General features: G+C 42.5%; 2 protein-coding genes across 2 annotated transcripts in view; both read right to left on the minus strand.

Annotated features, from left to right (window-relative positions):
• camsap2b (calmodulin regulated spectrin-associated protein family, member 2b) overlaps positions 1-13,135 on the minus strand; it is a gene marked incomplete at its 5' end in the record, with an annotated part of 29,663 nt that extends 16,528 nt beyond the window's left edge. Inside the window, 4 exons of the mRNA XM_084546173.1 lie at positions 178-264; positions 1,408-1,587; positions 8,233-8,492; positions 12,997-13,135. Of these exons, the coding sequence (XP_084402299.1) occupies positions 178-264; positions 1,408-1,587; positions 8,233-8,492; positions 12,997-13,135 (666 nt within the window). The remainder of the gene's footprint in view (positions 1-177; positions 265-1,407; positions 1,588-8,232; positions 8,493-12,996) is intronic.
• A 3,612-nt stretch (positions 13,136-16,747) lies between these two features.
• Positions 16,748-20,759, minus strand: ticam1 (TIR domain containing adaptor molecule 1). Its single transcript, XM_084546596.1, has 2 exons — positions 20,585-20,759; positions 16,748-20,189 (listed from the first exon to the last, which is right to left on the minus strand). Exon 2 carries the CDS (start codon positions 20,080-20,082, stop codon positions 18,349-18,351), a length of 1,734 nt encoding a protein of 577 aa, XP_084402722.1. The 5' UTR covers positions 20,083-20,189; positions 20,585-20,759; the 3' UTR covers positions 16,748-18,348.
• Between the last annotated feature and the right edge of the window lie 2,201 nt (positions 20,760-22,960).

Here is a 22,960-nt window from a genome sequence, read left to right on the forward strand (position 1 = left end):
TCATGTGCAGAAGTTTAAAATCCAATAATGTTAACTTGATTGAAGACTAAATGAAAATATGAGAGGCAGAGAATGTGGCTCAAAATAAAACCAATGTCGATAATCCCCTAAAAATATGCTTGATCACAACTCAACAGTTGTTTGAATGACTGATGCGGAGTCTGTGTGCATACTTACTTTCTGTGTCGTGTTGTTTGACTCCTGGATAGAAGCCTCTCGCAACTTCTGCTCCTCTACCAGGATGTCCCTCAGGTGTTCATTCACCTTGGGTGAAAGAGAGAAAGAGCGAGAAAGAAAGGGGCACACAGAGAGAAAGAGAGGTCAGATTTCACACAGGCATTTGGTTCACTCTGACGCTGAATAGTGAGTCTGTGCTGCCGACAGGAGGAACTTGAATACGAGGATAAGAGGCTCAACGCATCAAAGAAAATCTTTTCACCACCGACATCAACCATTAACGGCTAAATATTATTGCAACATAATATCTGGCGCTCAGCTGACTTTAGCTCAGGCACAATGTAAAAACAACTTCAAAGATTACTCTACTGGTGGTACTGTCTCTTAAATAGCCCATGATTACTGCATTTTATGTCTTCAAAGAGTCCATGCAAACACTAATGTAACACTTTGGCCTGAAGATGCACAAGGTCACATCTGCCATTCCCAAACGCGGCCCGCAATGTCTCAAAGCTACACAATCCCCCATGTTTTTAATCTACTTGGCTCTACAAATGACAGAAAGATGCACACATGCCTAAATTATAGAGCAGAAATCACACAAGCTTAGAGACAGATGTTTAAAATGTGTGCATCTCCTTAAACACCTCCTCATGGCCTGCAAATGCAACTTCATCTGAAAAAATAATCAGTAAGAAGACGAAATAATTTATATCCGTTAAAGTCCTCTTAAATTTTAAAGCCCGCTCAATGTTCGACTTTACTCTCTCAATCCTGCTTTAGCAGAACAGACGGTGTTGGACAGAGTCCCTTATCTTTTGGTAATCTCTAAAATCATTGCATGTGGTCGGTGCCAGTTTGCCATCTAGTTAGAAACATATTAGATTTTGGACCGGCTGTGTATGAACTGAGAGCTGACACACTGTCCAGCACCTCTCGTGTCAGCTAAATCCAAAGCAGTCAAATAAGAAGTAACAGGCGGTTTAGACGTCTGCGTAAAAATTTTGTCAAAAGTTTCAGTCGCCATTGTTGAAAGTGAAGCAGGAAGTGGAAACAAAAATTGACTGGCAAAAAATACACAGCGCCGACTAGCGTTTGGGTGACGTTTTTACAGAGTGAGCCAAACTGACAATCGCACAAGTATAAATGGCTCGTTACGGCATCTATGTCCCACAGTACCCTAAATGAGATGTTGTCCTCTGTAAAGGGACAGTACATGTCCGTGTGTACCTTGTTGATCCAGGTGGTGATGGCATCCTCTGTGTCATAAGGCAGCTCCTGGATGTGTCCGTCGCCGTGCGATGGCTCAGCTGAGGAGTACCTGTTGATGCAGGACATCACCCTCTCCACACTCACCATCTCCACCGTGTAGGCCATCATCAGGGTGTCTATGAGCGCCAGATGGGAACTCTGTACAAACACACAGCAATTAAAAAGATCAGTACAACTACAGATCTACAATCTCCTTTTACTTTCCCACTGTTTTCCAAAAGCATTAGATTGACAATAAAAGCTCTAAAGTTAAACTGTTGGAGCAGATGTTTCCTCACAGCAATTTTGTTGATATCCAAAAGAAAAGATGTAGCATTAACCCTTTGTATGTGCCTCCCAAAGACATCAGAAACAGCAGATATGATATGACAGCTCTCATCTTTCTTTCCTGTCATGTATCCACAGCTTTTCCATGAAAGGGCGTAAAACCTCTTATGATATTTGAGACCATAGTGCTCTGTTAAATGTCTGCTGAGCTGGTTTCAAAGTTCAAGCTTTGTCTAATTCTGAATCATTCACCTTATTTGAGTGGTTCTACCACTTACCAGCCATCAACACCTACACAAAGCTTGACATTCTCCTAGCCTCTCTAATCCCATTCCAGGCCGGTCAGACCAACAGACCTCCCTTTCCCTTTCCTGTCACACTCCCCAAAAACATTCACGCTGTGTGTGTGTGTGTATGTGCTTACGTGTGCTCGCTGCTTACCTAAGCATCTGTCCGTGTGTCCAACCTAACTGAACAAACATCTAGAGTCTTGTGCTCAAACTGACATAAACAACCAGAGAGACCTTGTCCCTGCAGAGCCTGTGCTGCGAAGCACAAGCTTTCATTCATACCCAGAGAGCCCCGTACAGCAGTCAGTGTGACCAAGAGTTTCCCCAAGAAACAGGCTCCCGGTCCAGCGCTATGAGCCGCTACTGGTGCTCAATGTCATCACCTCATGCTACAGCGCCAGTCTAAACAGAGAGAGCGTGCAGGAGTAAAATGACCATTGGAAAGAAACTCCTCATGGAAATAAGTGTTGAGAGGCTTCAATAAACTGAACTTGAGTGTCACCTGTTGTTGGAGAAATTAAACCAAATTTAAATTTTTGTTCAGTCGAGCAATTTATTGCTTCAATTAATTAAAATTTCATAGAATATTTTAACTATTGCAAGGTCAAAGGTGACACTTTCCATTGTTTTGCTCTGTCTGATCAACATTTCTAAACCAAAAGCTATCTAATTCAAGACATAAATGATGCTGCTTGGCATACAGTATGTTCCACTACACCTGTCGCATATTAAAAGAATAACAGGATTGTTTTGTCTGGTGCTTGAACACGAGACTGACTGACTGTTTACGAAACCGAGAACAGACACTGTTTTCAATCCATGTCCCTTCAGGATATTGCCAGATATTTCACATTGCACGCATTCTCCTCCAGAGGTGCTGCAGGACGTGTGGCTGACAGCTGGACTGACTGACGAGGAGTGACCGGGAGAGGGAGACAGGCCAAGCAGCTTAGATCGAAGCTGGAGACCCAGAAAACACGATTTTCATGAAACCCCCAGAGCTTTTTCCTGTGATTGAAGCTTTTCTGAACTCATTTGCATAAAACTCCTAAATCTTTAATGGTGTTAAGAAGCTTGTGTAGGTGTGTGCATGGAAGTGTGTGTGTACAGAGCTCAAGACGAGAAGCCACACGGATTTAGAAGATAGTGACAAACAATTTGTATTAAGCGATTTTTTTTTTAAATGAACACGGATGTAAAAAAACATGGATCATGGGCTGCTGGCTGTTCCAAGGCCACAGACTGTGCTGAAGCAATATGCTTTTCTACTAGAGCCATCACTCTTTGGCATTGTTTGCCTTTCAAATTAAGACACAGAGATTCTCTTCCTTCTTTAAACTAACTTCTTAAAACATTTCTCTCCGTTTGATATATCCTTTTCTGTATTTATCTTATATTGTTATTGTAGTTGGATCTTATTCATTTTAATATCTTTTCTTCCATTGTGCCAACGATTTTCCTTTTTGGGTTTTGTTTCTTTTTGTAAAGCACTTTGTAACATTGTTGAGAAAAGTAATGTGTTATACAAATAGTATATAGCGGTATGTAAATGTTTGTCTCTCAGTTGACAAGACTGCGTGTTTTTGCAGGTTTTATAAGGGATTTGTGTATAACGTAGCATTTGCTAAACGGAGGCTGCTCTAAAGTAAAATAATTACAGCGCCAAAAAATGTGAAACACAACCTGCTGATTCCTGGCCAAATTAAACAAATATAACAGGACACAACACGCTAGTTGCTTCAGAGGTGTTGGTTGCGGCTGCATCTAGGGCTGAAAAATGAAGCATACGTGGAAAGCCAAAAGCTGCAGTTCCCTTGACGGCCACTTGAGGCTGGCTCTTAAAGTAAATCTCCACAGACCGCCATGTTAAAATTCCCACTTCCGCAGCAGACATAAACACGTTTACGCACTGCAGCTAATTTGGGGATGCACTCTTAACATTACTAGTTTACATTCTATATAAATTAGGTGGTGGCCAATTTGAGCCTCACAGGTTGCAGGCTCTCTGCCTCGGTGTCACACAATATACTCACATGCCACCTCTCAGCCCATTTTTCAAATTAGCCAAAACAATTCGGTGTCAGGCAATGCCAAGATGGCGACATGCGCAAAACTCCTACACTGAGCTTCAAACTGCTCTTTAGGAAACCTATGGTTGATGTCACAGAGGCTTCGTCCATCTTTATATACAGCTGATGGGTGGTAGGCTTGGTTCAGTGTGCTAAGTTAAGATGGCTCCATTCTGAGGAAGTGGTTACTATTAGAGAAGAAGCTTTGGGGCCGCGAGGTCACTGGTTCAACCCCTGTGAAAGTAGAGAACAAATCCTTGTATGTTCCTTGTATTTAAACTGGAAACCTATGCTAATTTGCTTTGATTTGATATGATAAAGCTCCCCAGTGTCTGCATAGTACACATAGTAGTACCCTCAAAAGCGCAGTCCTTCAATTAATAATATCAGGACAAATTTCAACTGTTTATTCTGCATTCACATGTTACCATAACTTTCTGAAGTTGTAAAATCTTGCCTGTGAGTGTTATACAGTAAATCCTGTACAGTGTTATGACATGCAATAAAACATTTAAATTCTTAAATCTGGAAGTCAGAATGGACCAGATTGTATTTCACTGTCTTAATGCTACTAAAGCAATATACGACCTCAACAACCTTCTTAGTCTGTGTTTTATCCAGAGCTCGTGTGCATGTACTGTATGTTAGAGTGCAGATAGGTCTGAAATGGTCCAAGAAATGGATTCGAAAAAAGCAGGACAGCATGTCCGGAGCCCCAGCTTGCATATCTACAGACTGTCTACATATCCATAGAAAAAAAAAAGACACTACTGTTGACACTAGAGCCTGAGTTCAAAAGCCATGCGCTGCCTATTATACCTTCACAAAGACCTTTGGGTGTGTATATGTGCACAGAAGCAAGTCTAAACCACTCATGGTGACAGATGCACCTTATAAGGCTGTGGAAATGGCAGACACTGGGTCATAAAGAGCTGTACAGAGCTGCACTACGCTCTGTCTCTATCTCACAGGAGCATCAGTATTCATTCCTGCCACTGTTGTACACCGCCATGCATGTGTGTGTGTGTGCCCTTGATCAAAGGCACCTATAGGAAAGCACTATACAGCTGAGCAAACAGATAATCAAAGTAGCCTCATTCTCTACAAACATCACAAGTGTCCGTCCAGTGCAGGGACACACTCAAAACTGACCTACATCAGAGCACTACAAGTGTTTTTTTTATTGCACGGCTTTACACCCACATGTCTGGCCCTGTCGAGATGTTCGTGGCACTGACAGTGCGGTGCAATTGTCCAAAACGGCCAATAAAAAATAATGACCCCGCCGGCTATCTTTCTCACACATACATCCATAAAATCCACTGAATCTTTCAGCGCCATTCAGCACAGAGCTCTTAGATGAAGGTGCACGCCCCTCTGGCAGCAATTTCAATTACAGCTCCCGCTCTCTCTCGTCTGTCACTTTCTCGGTGTCTTAACGCTCAGAGGGCTGGGGGAAGCAATGAGTGAGGCGCAAATGAAAAAAAGTCAAGGAGAAACAGGAAAGTCAGGCTAGAAAAGGGCATGCATGTCTTGAGTGTGCCGTTCTGTGGAGGTGGGTGTTCATGTGTGTGCGTTTGAAGAGTGGGCGGGGGGTTCTCATTTTTTTGCAGCAGACGTGCATTGACTCACTGTGAGACCCCACCCTCTACAGTGCTGCAGTAGTGCACATCTACGTCTTGCTCCTTCTCCCTCGCTTCCTCTCTCCTTCAACCCTCCCTACGCCACACATATCTTTCACGTGCCTTCCTCCTCCCTCCTCCTCCTCCGTGTGTTCCCTTTTGTTACCCTCCTCCTCTCCCCCTCTCTTTCCAGATGGCCACATTAACAGTGGGCCTTTTCCACTCGTTCTCTGGCACACACATGTCGAGACGACCGCCAAAAAGGCACCACCTCCTTCCACTCTGCTCCTTTGCATCTTTCGACAGCTCTTCCCATCTCCCTTCTTCCATATGTCCTCTTGTAGACTTCCACGCTCACCCTTTCCTATCTTCGCTTGCTCTACTTTCATGCTTCCTCCTGGTTTGCAGCAAATGGCAGCCCCTAAACTCCATTCCTCCCCTCTCCCTCCCGTTCTCTCCGTAGTCATTCGCCCTCTGACAGACTGCCACGCTCCTCCTTCGCCTGACAAGAGTTATCTCCTGTATTTGGAAAACCATGAGGTCATCATTTTCTCTGCAGATATACCATAACCCAAAATGAAAAGCCTCAATTTCAGTGTGACTGAAATTATCCTGCTGAGTCCGCAAATACACACAGTGCAGAGCAAGTTGAATGAATTCACAAGGGCAAAAAGTAACAATGAGGACAAACACATTAACTAATAGCCCTGCCTGTGTGCTACACAAATGAAGGTCAATGTGTGGGAATCGACGAGTCTCGTGCTTCCACTTAAATCTGCCACTAAATCAACTAAGACATAAAGAGACAACCAGAGCAGATGTACACTGGAAACACAAGCACTTCTGCAAGATTGAAAGGGCGTGGGATCATTTAGCTTTGAATCAGATCACACCTGTCACTCCCACAGTGGTGAGATCCTTAATGAGTGATGCAATGGGAACAATCAAATGCACAGAGGAAAATGGAACAGACTATGACTGATCTATCCTCTGGAGCAATATGAACAGTGAGCATCAGAGGAGGGCTACCAAAATAAAGCTAAAATCCGGAGTGGATGAGGAGGTCAAAGGCGGCTTGACGACATACGGTTAAAAATTCATTTTCTAGACTCATTTAATCCACATAAAAAGAGCTGAGATGAGCTGAAACGAGGCCCACGGTAGGAAGAGCAAGCATGGAGAAAGACAAGAGAGTCAAGGAAAGAAACTGTGAGACAGACACAGAGACAAGGGGAGGGAGGGAGGGGGGAGGAGGGAGGGTGGAATGAGCGCACTGCAATGCAGACGACCTTGTTGGCAGTCAGCAGAATGCGCCAGTCCTCCAGCCATGCGTGTGCTAGCAGTGTGTCTGGATCTGCCGCCACAGACTCCTTTCATAAGTAAAACATCATAAATTAACCATTCGCTCAGTCTTCTTTTGTCTCTAATTTTGTTTGAGTGCTGAAACAATTAGCCAGTTAATCAGTTAATCCACTGGAAATTATCAACAATTACTTGATCGAGTCATTTCTTGAGCAAAAAAAAAAAAAAATGCAAAACTCACAAATGTGAAGGCTTTACACTAAACTGATTGTAAACTGATTACCTTTGGGTTAGAATTTCTGGTTAAGCCAAGCAAAGTCGCATAAAGAAATAATTTAGGCGATAACAACGATGATCTATATTTTCTTAATTGTTTTTGACATTCTTTAGACTAAATTAATAAAAAATTATCAGATTAATCAATGATTGTTACGTTCTTCCGGCTGGATGTAGCTTTGATAACATGCTACTTCTATCTACAATATCTCTTGATGGTGTGAGCTAAGGCATGTTTGTCTAATGACACAGAGACCGAACAGTGAGTAATGGGTTGCTATAGGAAACCCATCATTAGCGGTTGTTTTTCTCTCAACAGGACAGATCTTGGAGGACAGTGTAACAGTAGGACTTGCGGAGACGTACATGAAAACACACGATCATATAACCTGCGTATTCCTCATGAGGGTAGATGAAGCTAAGTGCACATTAACATCCGCTGCCATATTAAGCTCAAACAATTAAATCTAATTGACTAATCAATGAAAGCTGTTTGCCGACAAGCCGGACAATTAATTTGGGCCATTTGTCAAGATAACGTGACAAACATTTACAGTAGATGTGAGGATTTGTTGCCGTTATCTGTTTTACAGTGTTGTAATTTCACGTTTTATGACTGGTGGCTGGTCACATTAAGTAATCATAAGACCTGATGGCATAAGCTCATGTTGTGAACATTTTATAGGCAATTAACAAAATGGACCATTGGGTGTAGCCATAGATCATGTCCTCATGTACCTACATGTGTGACTTCGGCAGTCAACAGAGTGTGATATAATCATGTCCTAGCATGTCACACATTATATTTTCACGGTTATATATGGATTTTAAGTATGAAAGTGCAGTACAAAGCTGATGGAGGTAAAGGACACTGAATATAATTGTGTACAAACAGCAGATGTTTTAACCTTCTTCTTCTTCACTGAATCCAGTCATGTCAGGAACATCTCAACTCACCATGTGTATGGGCGTGCTGGTCAGATCTCTCTCCGTGACCAGTCGGTCCTGGTCGGTGACGTACAGGCCTTTCTGGGCCAGGGCCTGAATGACGGCGTTGTGTCCCAGTAAAGGTTTGACGGCATCGCTTCGGAGGATCAGGCTCCCCGCCCGGCAGTAGAGCTCGGCAGACTGAAGGAGGCAGGCGACCGGAGGCTTCAGGTGCTCCTGGTTGTACTGGTCCCTGTAGAAAGGCTCCACCAGCTCCTCTGGTACTGCATCTGAGGCAAGAGAAAGACACAGAAAGGAGACATGAAGCTAGTTTTAGAGGACAGACTTTTTGAGTTGGAGAAGGCCTACAGTTTCCTCTCAATGATAAAAACGCAACAGAAAGGCACACTGTAAATGCTTTCTTTGTTGTTGTTGTTGTTGTTGGTATGCTTCACCAAAAATGTCTTTCAGGTGAAAGTATGAGATGCAGAAGATTAAATTTAGAAGAAACTGAGTCAGTATAAGCCCCAGGGATATCAACAGGAGGAGTTTTTTTTACCACCTCCATTACTTATCTTACTGAAGATCCAAACAAGACATGCTTGTGTTTGTGTGCCAAGTGCACTGCAGCCTACATGTGTGTTGGCGGGAGTGTAAGTTACAAAGTGTGGAGCACCTTCTAATCCTGTTACCTCATCCAGTAAATCTGATTTGAAGAAAATAGCTGAACAGAAACACACATGGCTGTGTTTGGATCGCTCCAGAGGGCGTTGCCTCAAACTTGAAGCAAACCTTCACCCTAAACTTAAAAGAACTACATTATGGGGACATGCAATTTTTGTCCCCATAATGAAGGCGAGTCCCCACAATGTAGCTGTGTAAACACATTTATGTCCTCACAGCACTGGTAACACAAGCGTACACAGCTACACTTCCAGGACTCACTCATTCTTCTTTATTTCCTGCTTTCTTTTTCCATCACACTATGTTGTTGTTAACCACATGGTGTGGGTTCAAGCTAAACTGTACTACTCATTAATCTATCATTGAATGACGAATACATAGTGTAGGTTGGCACTTCAATGCATTGGATAAAAATGCGTGTGTGTGTGTGGTGACACACTTTTACAAGGCTAAGTATGAGTGAGTATTCCTGGTGCGTGGGGTCATTTCCTCTCTGCCTGCGTCTGAATCACACCGGGGAAAACAAAGGACAGTAAAGGAATCCATCTTAAAGGTACAGCTTTGTGAAAGAAGAAAAGCTGTGGAAGCAACAAAACGTATAAAGATCACACCAGAAAAAATAAATAAATCACAAAGCTTGTGATCAAACCTCGGCAGTTTTCCAGTGGTTGTGGTTGGCGCAGCCTCCCCATGACCCAACAGTGTGTGATGAAAAGAGATATTTAAAGCAACAGGCAGATGTTCCACCCCTTCGTAACAAGCCCAAGTCACAATCGATCCAACTTCTGTCAAGATGTCTATGAAGCTGATTAATAGAGTGGTGCCTCCACAATTTAGCCTCTGACCACACAGATTTTTTAATAAAAGTGATTTTACTGTCAGATTATTAAGATACTCTTGTTAAAAAGAGTTTAGTTCACAGAACAACCCCACAGCAAACAGTCTGAAAATGGTTGCTTTTTAATACTTTAAATGTGAATTTAGATGATCTTTACATGAAAATAATTTCAAGAACATTTAGCTACAGCAGCACAGAGTTCATAAAAATCTGCCTCGTCAAGTAAAAACCCAATCCTTTGTGTTGGCCATCAAAGAGGAAACAGACAGGAAGTAGCTGCCACAGGAAGTCCAGGCACGGAGAAGACTGCTCCCCTGGAGACCCCTGGGATCACAGCTCAGCATACACAACCCAGTGGTCAGCAGTGTTTATCTCTGTGGCCCTGCTGCTCTTTGTTAATGATGCGGTTTGGAATAACAATAAAAATGACTTCTGAAGTTCTGACAGAAATCACAAATTAGTTGGCTTCGGCTTACGTGGCGCTCGTCCATTCTTCATGAAACACTGATCTCACTCATGATGCACATCATTACTACATGAATCACTTTAAACCTGCCATTACAGGTTTTTTTTTGTGCTGTGACCACAACGCTTACAAATCTGGCCGACATGGAGCGACTTTAACATTCACTTAGCCAATGTAAATCCAGCACCATTCTCCTTTTAGCTCTGTCTATGGTGTCCACTGACTCCACTTTATTCACCAGCTAGTCACTAAGTGTGTTTGTCTGGAGCAGAGCAGATAGCGTGCAGCGGTGCTTTTACAGCTTTTCCACTGAAAACAGTTGACTGCTGCAGCCATAAATGACACTGGTTCTACTCAGAGCAGAGAAACTGGACCAAAATAGTAAAGCAGAGGGCTGGAAACTTTTTATGTAATGTTTTCAGTGACGCTGACAGAGTTGAATAATTGTATTTGCAGCCATCTAAGGGCAACAGCTCAGGGAAAAGTCGATGTCAGTGACCTGTGCTTGTGTCCTGAATGACATAGCTGAGTCTAGTTGGGCTGCTCCGGTGTGATTAGACTCTTTGGTGTAAACTCGCCATTGAGTGACAGCTCATTTTGCCGTCTAACAAGCCGATGGCAGGCTGAGATTTACCAGTCTTACAGTTTCTACTGAGAGCTGCCAGGACTAGGTAAATAATTTAAATCACATGCAGATTGTATCCACTTGTAGTTTGTCAAAGATCATTTAAAGCATCAGAGATCATTTCCAAGCTTCAGATACAATGGCTGATGAGTGCAGCTACACTTAACGACTTAAATAAGATGATAACAGAAAAAAAAATCTGTGCAGTACTTCCAAACATTTGAATATATTATTATATTAATTGAACCTTCGCTGGTTGTTTGGTGCCACGTGCCAATATGTGGATGTAACAGATGTTTATTTAACATCCACTCACAAACCTCTACAAGCGTAAATCTAAGCTCATGCTCCTCTTATCATATGTTTTTTAAAAAGGGAATATTTTGGGAGCTAAGTACCAACTTCTGTCCTGAAACTGCTGTGTGAATTAAGTTTTCTCCCTATACTGTAGCACAAACCTGCATATTATGCAAATCCATCTCTCAGCAGAAACTTTGAGCTCATGGGAAAGTTGCTACACCCGAGCATCACTGGATTCAAACCATAGCTCATCTAGGCCAGAGAACACTCTGAGGACTGGTCGTGAATTGGGCCACAGTTCTCGGCGGCGCTGAAAGTGTGTCACCGGAGGGATGGGGAGAAAAAAAGGCAAGGCGGCGGCAGTATGCAACAGCCAGCAGGTCTTGTACAACCAAGCCTGGCTCTCTCACATGTTGCTCCACTGTACGTCTTTCCCCCCATTTCACGCTCTCTGAGGCTGAACGAGAGAGTGCGGCTCTACTTGGCACACACGGTCGGATCAATGGGTGTGAGTCAGACGGCCGTCCGTCCGCCTTTTGATCTCTTGCTCTTTCGTGTGGCGGCCGCTCAGAGATTTGGAGCAACGTACAGTACGCGGAGGCGCAGCTGTTAAAAGCTTTCATTAAGGGCTGGAGTAAACCTCTGGGCTCGGAGGAGGCTGGAGTTACTCAGCCTTTATGAGGCCAGTCAGCCAGAGCTGCATCCACAGCCCGCAGAGGACAGAGGTGCACACATGTAGTCACGTACAGAGACAGATTACTGACTGTAAAACCATCACAATTACTGCAGCCCAGAAAAGGTAAACATGACAACCAGCTGCTTGTGCACTGTGCTTAGAGAGAATAGCTTCAGTGGAGACGAAAATAGCTGATTGACGGAAGCTTTATTAGCAACTATTTTTCAAGCAAACCGACAAAAGGTAAAAGATTGTTTTCTTTTTTCTTTGTCTCACATAATAATATCTTCTATAAGCCATTTTAAGAAGTCACACTGATTAACTATTCCATCATTTTAGCGGCAAGCGATTTATAAATCAATAATTTACAGATTTTCAAGAAGTTTTTGGTCACTTAGGATTTTCGTTTTTTTGTTATCTCATTTGATCACAAACTCAATATTCTTTTTAGCAAACAAGACAAATTTGGCATTTCAATTTTAGAACATTTAGAGGTACAGAATATCAAATATGGCCATGGCCTTTAACCTCTAATATCTGAATTCGTTTCTTCTATTTATTTATTGTTTTTGTACTTTTACATATGCTTGTATATGTCAACTGTGTTTGCCTCAAACCGCCCCTTGGGAGACAAACACAGTGTCTTGTTATGTACAGTTCTAAACTTAAGTTATGAAGTCTTAGTCTCAGTGGATCGGCCTTCAGTGAACAGTGAAGGCTGTCAGTAAAGATTTGTGGTGTTACATAACGTTTGGTGTGACTTCAGCTATTGGGAATACTTAGCAGCAGTAGATAAGCAAAAGGTTAAACCAATAACCCTGTGACACAATGTAGTGATGTAGCAGATTTGACCTATGACCTCCAGGTAGGGACTGTCACGAGAAAAGCAAGCTAATGTAAACAAGTAGTTAGTCTGATAATCATCAAATATATGAATAAATGAGATCTATTCTCGCTTTTTGTCTATTCATTAGAACTGAGTCAATTTTTGGTTTGTTTAAAAATAACAAATGAGGAATCCATTGATTAATTGTGTTCGTCTGTCACAGTTGAGTGCCTGATTGCAGGATGTTGTTTGCAAAATAGTCCCACTTGGTCGCACACAACAGCAGGCCACGTCGTTTACACATGTCAGATGATTACCTCGACAGTGTTCCCCCACTCATCCAGCCCAAAAATGAAAACGCTCAGGAGGCGCCACCTACCCGAGCCGAAAGCCTTGGCCACCAGCCACGTCAGGCTGCAGGATATCTTGGCCCTGGTGAAGTCGTAGTGATCGAAGCTCTTGATCGCGGGGACGATGAAGGTCCGTCTCATCCCTCTGTCGTCTGTCGCATCTCCCATCGTTTTCTCCGTGTGGATCCCCCGCTACACCCGCTGCTGGAGGCTCAGTCAGCCGGAGGAGTTCCTTCTGACTGCGGATGACATCCCGTCCAGAGGAATTCAATGCAGCAAAAAAAAAAAAAAAAAAAAAAAAAAAAAAATCCTCTTCTCCAGACCAAAATGAAAAATAATTAAAAAAAAACTTTGAGCGTGGCCTGATGTTGGAGAGCAGCCCCCCCTCGATTACATGAGCGCCGTCCTCAGTTGATGCCCTTATGTTTCAGTGATAGCCTTAAACCCTAAAGACGGCACGGCGCAGTTATAGTGGCAAGATTTCTTCTGAAGATTTCCTCCATTCCCTGAAATTATTATCCTCAGGTCGACATAACGGAGCAGCTGTGCGGCAGAGGAGGAGAGCTACAGTCCAACACCAGGGGACAGTTTAACATACGAACTGAACTGGCTGTTTGTGTCCATGTTCTTCTTGTTTCTTTTTCTTTTCTAACTGTTTTCCCCTCTCCCTCTATCTCCGCGGCGTCTCCTCTGCGCTTTTCCTGCCGCACTGATCGGAGGATGGGACGCACTGCGCAGGCGCGATCCACCCACCCAGCCTATTCAATCCTGACTGGAGTCGCCACAATGTAATAGAGGCCGAGGTGGAGTTAACTGGCAGGATGGTTGCTGACTAAACCCCAGATGTTGTTTCCATGGAGAAATACATTCAAACTACTCACAGAATAAATACTATAAAGACACGTTTACTGTATAGTTTGTAATAGGAGGCTTATTCTTTGAATACATGTAATTCATAGGTTTTGAAATGGATTAGACACATACACCGATTAGCCACAACATTAAAACCACTATCAGGATAGGTAAATAACACTGACTTAAGTTATTGTGACAATACAATGTTCTGCTGGGAAACTTTTGGACCTGGAATTCATGTGGATGTTACTTAGACATGTACCACCCACCTAGAGCAGACCAGGCACCCCCAACCCATAGCAATGACACTCCAGCAGGACGCAGCCTGACACGTGACACAGGCACACACACAAAAACGGTTTAGGAACAACTCAAAAAACATGAAAAACAGCACAAGGTGTTGACCTGGCCTTCAAATTCACTAGATCCTAAACTGATCAAGTATCTGTGGGATGATCCACAGAGGCCCCTCCCCTCAACCCATAGGACCCAAAGGCCCCACTAATGACATTCTGTTCCCAGACACCACAGGACACCCTCAGAAGGCCCATGTCCATTCTCTGATGAGTCACAACTGTTTTGGAGGCACAATATTGTCATAATGTTATGGCTGATTGGTGTACTTTCCATAAATCATATTTTGAAATGTGATAGCCTTTTTTTAATTGTGAGGATTTGATAATAACAGTAATTAGTGCCCCAAACACACAGAAAGTAGTTTAGTTTTACATCGATAAACTTCAGATACTGTTTCCTACACCTCACAACTGTAACAGTCTGCTTACTTACTGTAACATGAGGTCACTATTTTAGGAGATAAGTCCGTGAACATTGTTGTTATCTGGTAAAATTCTTCTATCAGTCAGCTGTGAGCATGAGTCAGTCCTCGGCAGCGTGTACAGTGTGTGAATGATAAAGTAGTCGCCCAGATATAGCAGAGTTTAGGCTGAATTATGTCATACACATGAATAGACACCAACACAGAGAAAGAGTCAGTTTAAGACGTCTGATGTACAGAAGTCTGTGGAGAAGAAAAAAATGCATAGCCACTTTTCTTTTGAAGCCTGAGCGTCAGACATAACCCAGTTCTAGCCAGGTTCTAGACACATCGCAAGCATTATTGAAGCTAACTGAATGTACCTGACCACACTTTGGGTCTGAATACTTTACCAAGTGGGACAGTATACATTTTGATTATTAGCAAGTTCTAAAAAATGTGCTTTTACTTTGTCATGTTGCAGTTTTGTAAATTCAATTTGAAATGCATGCACTGGCATTTCATCCCCTAACATATATCTCAGCAAATGACAAAGTGAAATCTTTTGTCCTGTTTTGTTTTTAAATTCTGTCATTTGCAACTGTATTCAGACTGATTTAATACATTTTGCAATAGCCCGTAGCAGCCACTACACCTGTTAGTCCTTCTGGCTAAGGCTTTGCAAACCGTGATTTGGGCCCTTTATCCCATTCCTCCACTGAAGCCCCTTCAGTCTGAATGTAAACAGATTTTCTGTGTTGTTTTAGTGTGGCTGAACCACTCTGGGACAGTCAGAGACCTGTCCTGACGCTTCTTCAGAATAATCATTGCTTTGGTTCAGTGTTGTACTGAACTGTGAACTGTCACCCTGTCTCAGGTTGCTACTCTCATAATCCCTTTTTAATGACCTCTCTGTATCTCTCTGATCAGTCTAGAAGTCCCTGCTACTGAGAAGCACTCCTATAGCATGATGCTACCACCACCATGCCTCACTGCGATAATATTACAGATGAGATGGGTGCCTGGTGTTTTTTAGTGCATGCATTTCTTCTCATATAGTTCAGAAGTTTTTGAGTCATAGAATATTTTTCTTCACTCTGAGTCATTTAATGCATTGTGCAAACTCTATGCAGGCTGTTCCACAGCCTTGTACAGAGAGTGTGTAGTTGGTTTACCATAAATACCTGGTTGAATGGATCGGTGCTGAGATGGTCATCCCATCAGCAGGCTCTTCCGTCTCTGCAGAGGATTTCTGAAGCTCTGTTGAGGGCTCTCTTCATGTTCGTGATCAAAGACGTTCTTGCTTGAAGACTGGTCAATAGGAAACTCAAGGGAAACTCCTGATGGTTTTACACTTCTTTCATTTCACAATTATCAAGGTCACTGTGCTTCTGGGAACACTCACTCCTTCAGTTATAGTTTTATAGCCTTGAGCTGATCTACAGTATGCTTAACCATAGTTTTATCTTAGACTTCATGGTCCACATTTTTGTCCTGAATTGTACCATATTATAATCACAAGGCCGAGGCTTTCTAAAGTCTGGTCCAACAAACATGTCGGGATTATCAAACAGAATTTACCTGACGACACCTTGGAACCTGAATATTTAATGGGAGGTTTCAGGTTTAACGTAATCATTAAGGTTTATAGGGAGTACACTGATGGATTGATTGCCAGTTATAGTCATTTAAATTTTAATTTATAACGCATTAAAGAGTGCAAAAATGAAGGGCTCCGAATACGTTCTGACCCTTCACAGGACAAGTGGTTACAGAAGATGAATGAATGAATGAATGAATACTTTCTGGAGAGTCTTTATAGTGGGCGTACTATGTTTATATAATACATTTTCAAAAATAAGGACAGACTCAATTGCTGGTTCAGCTCATAAAAAACTTTAAATGTTCTACTGATAACTTATCACATTTGGCAAATAAGTATTTAAGTGTTCATAAACCACAGATGTCAAACACATGGCCCGCATGCCAAAACCGGCCCACCAGAGGCTCTAATATGGCCCGCAGCATGAATTTGTCAAGTGCGAAAATTACACAGAAGACAATTTTTCAATGAAAATAAATGCTAATAAATTTGTGCATTGTTTTAGTAAGAGAACTGGACAGAACACAACACTGAGACCAGGACCAAACAGCAGTGTGGCCAAATTTCACTTTTCACAAAAAAAAAATCATGTTTTTTTTTTTTTTTTATGAGGAAAGCTTATTAAATGTAAACATTCTCCTAATTTACTCAGAAAACATCTGGAGTTCTCTTTATTCTTTATAATAGATTATACTATATATTACTGATCCAGCCCGCTTGAGATCAAACTTGGCTGTATGTAGCCCCTAAATTAAAATGAGTTTGACACCCCTTTCATGAACCACTTATGTGTCTCATAGAGATCCAGTAACTGCAGCAGTATAGAGAGATATCACTCATAGCACACTTCTCCTACAAAAAATTAAGAGACACTAAAAAACTGTAAGAAATGAGTAATTTTTATATCTTAAAGAAGACACTGAAGACGTTCACCCAGCTACTTCAACTTGTTTTCACTGCTTGTCCTCATTTTCAGTCTGAACTATTAAAAGCAGTCTCTCTGGATCCTGTCTGGTTCACTGGTAGGTCCTATTATATCATGAACCTGAGCTGGTCTTCAAACGCCTACAAATCATTTTGTCATTTAACAAAAATCTCAGAGAAGTGACATGGATGAGACGATGAAGTCGAGAATATAGAAGATTGCATTCCTAAAATCGTTTCTGCTCCTAAAAACTTAATCAGACACTGATATTTTCCAGATCCCACATTTTATTCCAAAGCTGTCAAATAGTAGATAGACAATTATGTCTGGATAACACTCCTCCACAGGAGATCCTATATGAGAAATGTTTAACAGTGTTGCTCTCTAGTGACTAGAGAAGGTTCATACAACTTAAAAAGGTCAGAAAGCTTATATCACATATCGGCCAGTAGATGGCAGTCTTCTATTAAATATCATTCAATACTCACCGACCAGGCACAACATTATGACCACTTTCCTGATATTGTGTAGGTCTCCCTTGTGCCTCCAAAACAGTTGTGATTAATCAGATAATGGACATGGGCCTTCTGAGGGTGTCCTGTGGTGTCTGGCAACAGACTGTTGTTAATGGGGGCCTTTGGGTCCAATGGGTTGAGGAGAGGGGCCTCTGTGGGTCAGGCTTGTTCCTGTGCATCCCACAGATATTTGATCAGTTTGGGATCTAGTGAATTTGGAGGCCAGGTCAACACCTTGTGCTGCTTTTTCATGTTTCTTGAGTTGTTCCTAAACCGTTTTTGTGTGTGTGTCAGACTGCATCCTTCTATGGGATGACTGCTGCCATCAAGGGGTGTCATTGCTATGGGGTGGGGGTGTCTGGTCTGGTCTAGGTGGGAGGTACATGTCTAAGTAACATCCACGTGAATACCAGGTGCAAAAGTTTTCCAGCAGAACATTAAATTGTCACAAGATTGTCAATCTTATTTACTTCTCCTGTCAGTGGTTTTAATGTTGTGGCTGGCCAGCGTACTTTACTGGTACAGTATCTTTTAAAAAACATTTTGGTGTCATTTAATTGCTCCTTTGAGTTTTGTTCAGTCTTTTTTTCAACAGTAGATAAATAGAAAGTATTTGCCACTCAGTGATTGTTACAGTTTTCATATTTTAGTGTTCATAAAACATTTCTTTCAATTTCTACACATACACTGATCCAAGGAAATCAGAGAGTCAGTTCACCTTTACATTTATTGCCCCTCCTCTCTGTGGAATGAATCCATATGGTCTGTATTTCCTCCCAAATCCACATTCATGCGAGAATCGTTGCCAATCATTATGTACTTGGCATTTTGAATATGAATGTTTGGTTGTTGTTGCCACCACGTCCTGCCATCACCACCGTCTTCCGGTGGACCACCAGGGAGACATTTTTGCTCCATTAAAAGGCTAAGGTCTTCTTTGTCCCTCAGGTTTAAACGCTTCTGTTGATGAATTTTCAACAGTGCCTGCTCTTCAGTCCAGAATCTTTTCTGTTCTTCAATCTTTTTTTTCGGCAATGACTTTTTTATTTTTTTCTCAAAGTTCTTGTTCTCCTCAAGGTAAACTAGCGTCTGAAGAACTGGTGGGATGCGCTGTCTGGGCATGCAGTTCTCCTGCGGCAGCAGAGGGATAACAGTGTTGTACTTGTGTTTCTTGTTAATGGAATTGATAAGAGCAGTGTCTGTCTTCACCTCCAGCATCCGAGAGTTGAAGTTGCGGGTAAGGAGCAGGAAGGTAAAGGCCGAGTTGTTTATAGCATCCTCCACACACCTCAGAGTGCTCTTACCGGGGATGGCGAAGTCATCCGCGAAAGTTGCACCGTCACAACCGATGACATCTTCCAGTTTTTCCTTCATGGACTCGGCCATGTCTGCATCTTCTGGAGCGTGCAAGATAACAAACGCATAAAATATCTCTTCTTCGAAATCTTCCGCACCTTTACATTCATCGAAGTCTTCTGGAGCAGGTGTCCTCGCTGGAAGAATGTTTGCTGTGGTAGGAAGTACAAATGTTTCTCCAGTGCTTGGCTTTTTTGTTTGGTCTGGAGTCTGGGTGGTGTGACTGTCTAGCTTTCTGGTCGTTGCCGCTAAGGTTTCATCCATCTCTGAGTCTGTTTTTGCACCAAACAGAGGAGAACCAGTGGGTTTACTCTCAGCTGCTTGCGATTGCTCAGGTGGAATTAGGTTGGGGGATCCTGATGTTACCGGACCTATGTTGTCCCTTTGAAACGAGACTGCTGGAGAAATACTTATCTCCAAATGAGTGGGATAAGAAGGCTCTGAGAGGCTCATCTGAAGAGGGCTGGGAAGGCTGCTCACTGACATATCCTGAGACCCGGCAACTTTTAAAGTAGTATTTCCTTCAACCAGGCTTCTGTGAGGATCAAGGTCAGACTCTGACTTGACGTCGCACCAGGAGCACATCCACTCTGCTAACTCAGGTCCACAGACATCTTTAGCTTCCTGTCTGAATTGATCGTACCCCAGATCCTCACAATTGCCTGTTTTTATGGAGTCGCTGGAAATGGCTCTCTTGTAGGCCAGATTCCTCTGAAGTGGATCGCACAAGCTCTTCTCGGACAAAACTTTAAAAATTCGGGCCAACGCTGCCAAAGTTTCTCCGGTTAATTCTTGAAAAGAACCACACCGGATTTCAAAATCTTCTAATTTACCTCCACACGTTTGCCAACTTTCAGCCAGATATTTAGCAATGGAGTTATCCCTCAGCATCTGGAGTTTGTCCAGGGCCTGCTCCTCTCTCCGGAGAATAATCAGACACAAGGCATGTACGATATTCTCTTCAGGAGACTCACCGAGCTGAATTGTAAGGCTTAGCAGTCGCTGCGAAGGTGCCTTGACTAGAATGTCAAAGACATCTCTCAGTCCCGTCCCGCGCTCTTCGTGACTCATTTTCACTTTTACTTGCCTCCCAGGGTCCAGCATTTAGTCAAAAGATTCGCGAGTGATTTTCCAACATAATCCTCTTCAGTTCTTCAAAAAACTCAAGTTCTTGAAGAGAGGGGTGCACAGTTCCCTGCCCATTCTTGTTCCTTAAAACACCATTAAAACAGAAATGTCAGAAATCATGCAGGCAACATGCTAGCCACAACGTGGTGTGCTGTTTGAACTTTAAGAGCGTGTTAAAAAGTAGTCAATTATTTTGTGACATTTAACATCCTTGAAGGTAAAGTAAACTCTTGAGCTGATTTTCTAACACAATTTTCTAAGTCACTGTCATTGTCTTGTCGGAGCAGTGGCAGTGAAGTAGATGAGTGTGCTGCCAGCTCAAATAAGGAAGTCAAAAAGAGTGCTTCTGTCAGCTCATTTGAGCTGGTACAGAAAACTTTTCTCAAAACAGGAGTTACAGTAAATGTGGGATTAACTTGTCTGAGCATCACCGGGCACAACGTCAAACTTTAGGAGTGAAGTTTGTCAGTAATCGTACCTGTTGCAGTCGTAGGCCTCTGCCAGCTTGGAGCAATTTAGCTCCAGCACACTGATGATGTCACAAACTGTGAAGTATGGGAGCTTAAGAGGGACAAAAAGACAAAAGTAGGAAGAAGAATTGATGTCAAGATCAGAGTTGTCAGTATTATCACATTACTGAGTTGCACAGTCATTACAGTGGTATATTCATAATTCTCTCGCTCACTAACATGTACTTAGTGTTATCTGTTTTCTTCATCAATTTCCTCTCTGCCTAAACAAGTCTGTTTCTGTGTGGAGTCAGTAGCTCTTAGAGCACAATAGGAGAGAAGAATTCTGACTTTTCTCCCCCTCTGCTGAGAGGCAAGTGTATTTTTATCCACGGAGGAAACCTCCAACCCTGTATTTACCAGGGGTGGGGTCACGCCAGGCAGAGTGCAAGCCAACATCAGATCCCTGAATGCAGTGCAGACAGAGAGACTCTCTGTTCTGACTGCTGAGTGCGCCGTGATATGTTTACTGTACGACCACTTCTGAAGGGTAACTGTAACTCTATAGGAAGTGTGGCTCGTATTCCTCCCTTAAATACGGCTGTCGTGAGAGCGGCATGTATGCTCACTTTCAGAATAAGTTTTCAGCTGAGCTGTAGAGCACATGTCACCAAGACCGCAGCTCTGTTGTTTTAAGCCTGACCCCGTCTATAGCTGAGAGAAGCAAGCCGAACCAAGTAAGGGACGGTAGGAAAATTATTAGAGGGTGATTGTGGCTTTTTTGTCTGCGTTTTTATCTTGATGTATATAATTGGAGTGTTTTATATATAGTTTACATAAATGGATACAATGGGGCTCAGTTTGTATTTGTTATATGACCAGGCAGGAGGTTTTACTGCATTTCACTGAATCTGAATCCGCATATCAAATCTGAGCCTTTTTAAAATGCTGCTCGCGTCATGTTTTTGGTCCGTTGTGGGAAACGAAGGCATCTAACTGAGTTGTTCTGAGAGACTGTGTCTGTGGCCTGTGACTTTTACAGCGCTGTCCTGACTTAATTTCACCTTTGCTGCCAGGAAAACAACATTTGCATTACAAAAAACAATGCACTGATAACCACGACTTTCTACTTTCTCCTTAAACGGAGGTGAACAAAGTAATTCACCATTTTTTCTGCATGTATAATGCACCTAAAAAATACTTGAGGGGAAAATTGTTGCACTGCTACAGAGTACAGCACAACTTTCAGCGGTCAGGTGAGGCGAAGCGTCAACAAAAAATGTCCAAACCTCTATTTAAACACGCAATTTGTCCATCCAGCATTTGTTGTGAGTCCTGCAAATATGGCACTTGGCAGTTGTTTACTAGACTCTGGTTAAGTGGATCCACATGTTTAATCTAAGGTACTCCACCATGTTCAGTCAGTCTCGCAATCAGCTGTGTTGCTTTTGAGTATGCTAGTCTTTGCAGATGCCTGTAGCGTCAGTAAGAGATAAAAGAAACTACCCAAGAGAGATCATGAATTGAAAAGATTCAGTGAGGGATTTGTTGTCCACAGAGCTTATCGGATGTGGGTAAATGAAACCATCGTTCAGACCTCAGCCCCCTTTTATGATAGACTTAGGTTGCACATAGCGTACAAGCTGTAACAACATGTAGTTTAACCGAGGCTTCGCTCTTTATTTCAAATCTGGGGTTTGGTAAAAACATTATAATTTGCAGTCGTACATGCCCCTCAGAGCTGCCATTGATGCTGAGAGTACAGAAATAAATGTATTAGTAGCTCTTTAGAAAGGCTGGAATATTTAATATTTTTGCGATGCTTTAGATAAATCTTGCAATTTCCAGATTCCCTTCTAATGTGCAGTAGCTTTATTATTATTTCTTAGTGATACTGAGGTTTTAATTGAGGTATATGATTAATAAAAACTGCATGATTCGGTTCCTTGTTGGAATAGAGATTGTCACCAGAAAGGAAGACTCACACCCCTCTCCCCACCCTGGACATTTTAACACAGTCAGGCCAGGCTCTACACTTATATTTTTACACATATATTTTCTTATTAAAGCTCTTACGCCGTAAATGCCCATGCATACCTCCTTCACACACACACACACACACACACACACACACATGCTACACAGTTGCACACAAATTCCGCCCCAAACTCTGAAACACACATCCAAAAAAAAAATAAAAAACCCAACGCCCACACAGCCTCGGGATCATCCTCAGCCAGTTACATAACGTGCTGCCAAACGTCCGTCTTTATTGAGGACAATTCTTTTAACGAGAGACACGTTCTCCCAGCAGCTGTGTTAGTCAGCCTGGCGGTAAATTTGCTTTCACCTTCGGGCAGAGCATATAGTAAGAGGTTGTGTCAGTTCTGCAAATCCTAGCATAG

The sequence above is a fragment of the Chelon labrosus genome (genome assembly GCF_963514085.1).
Source record: "Chelon labrosus genome assembly, chromosome: 6".
Taxonomy (NCBI): Eukaryota; Metazoa; Chordata; class Actinopteri; order Mugiliformes; family Mugilidae; genus Chelon; species Chelon labrosus.

Excerpts from the sequence above, each read along its gene's own strand:
- ticam1 (XM_084546596.1), bottom strand. The coding sequence starts at position 20,082 with ATGCTGGACCCTGGGAGGCAAGTAAAAGTGAAAATGAGTCACGAAGAG.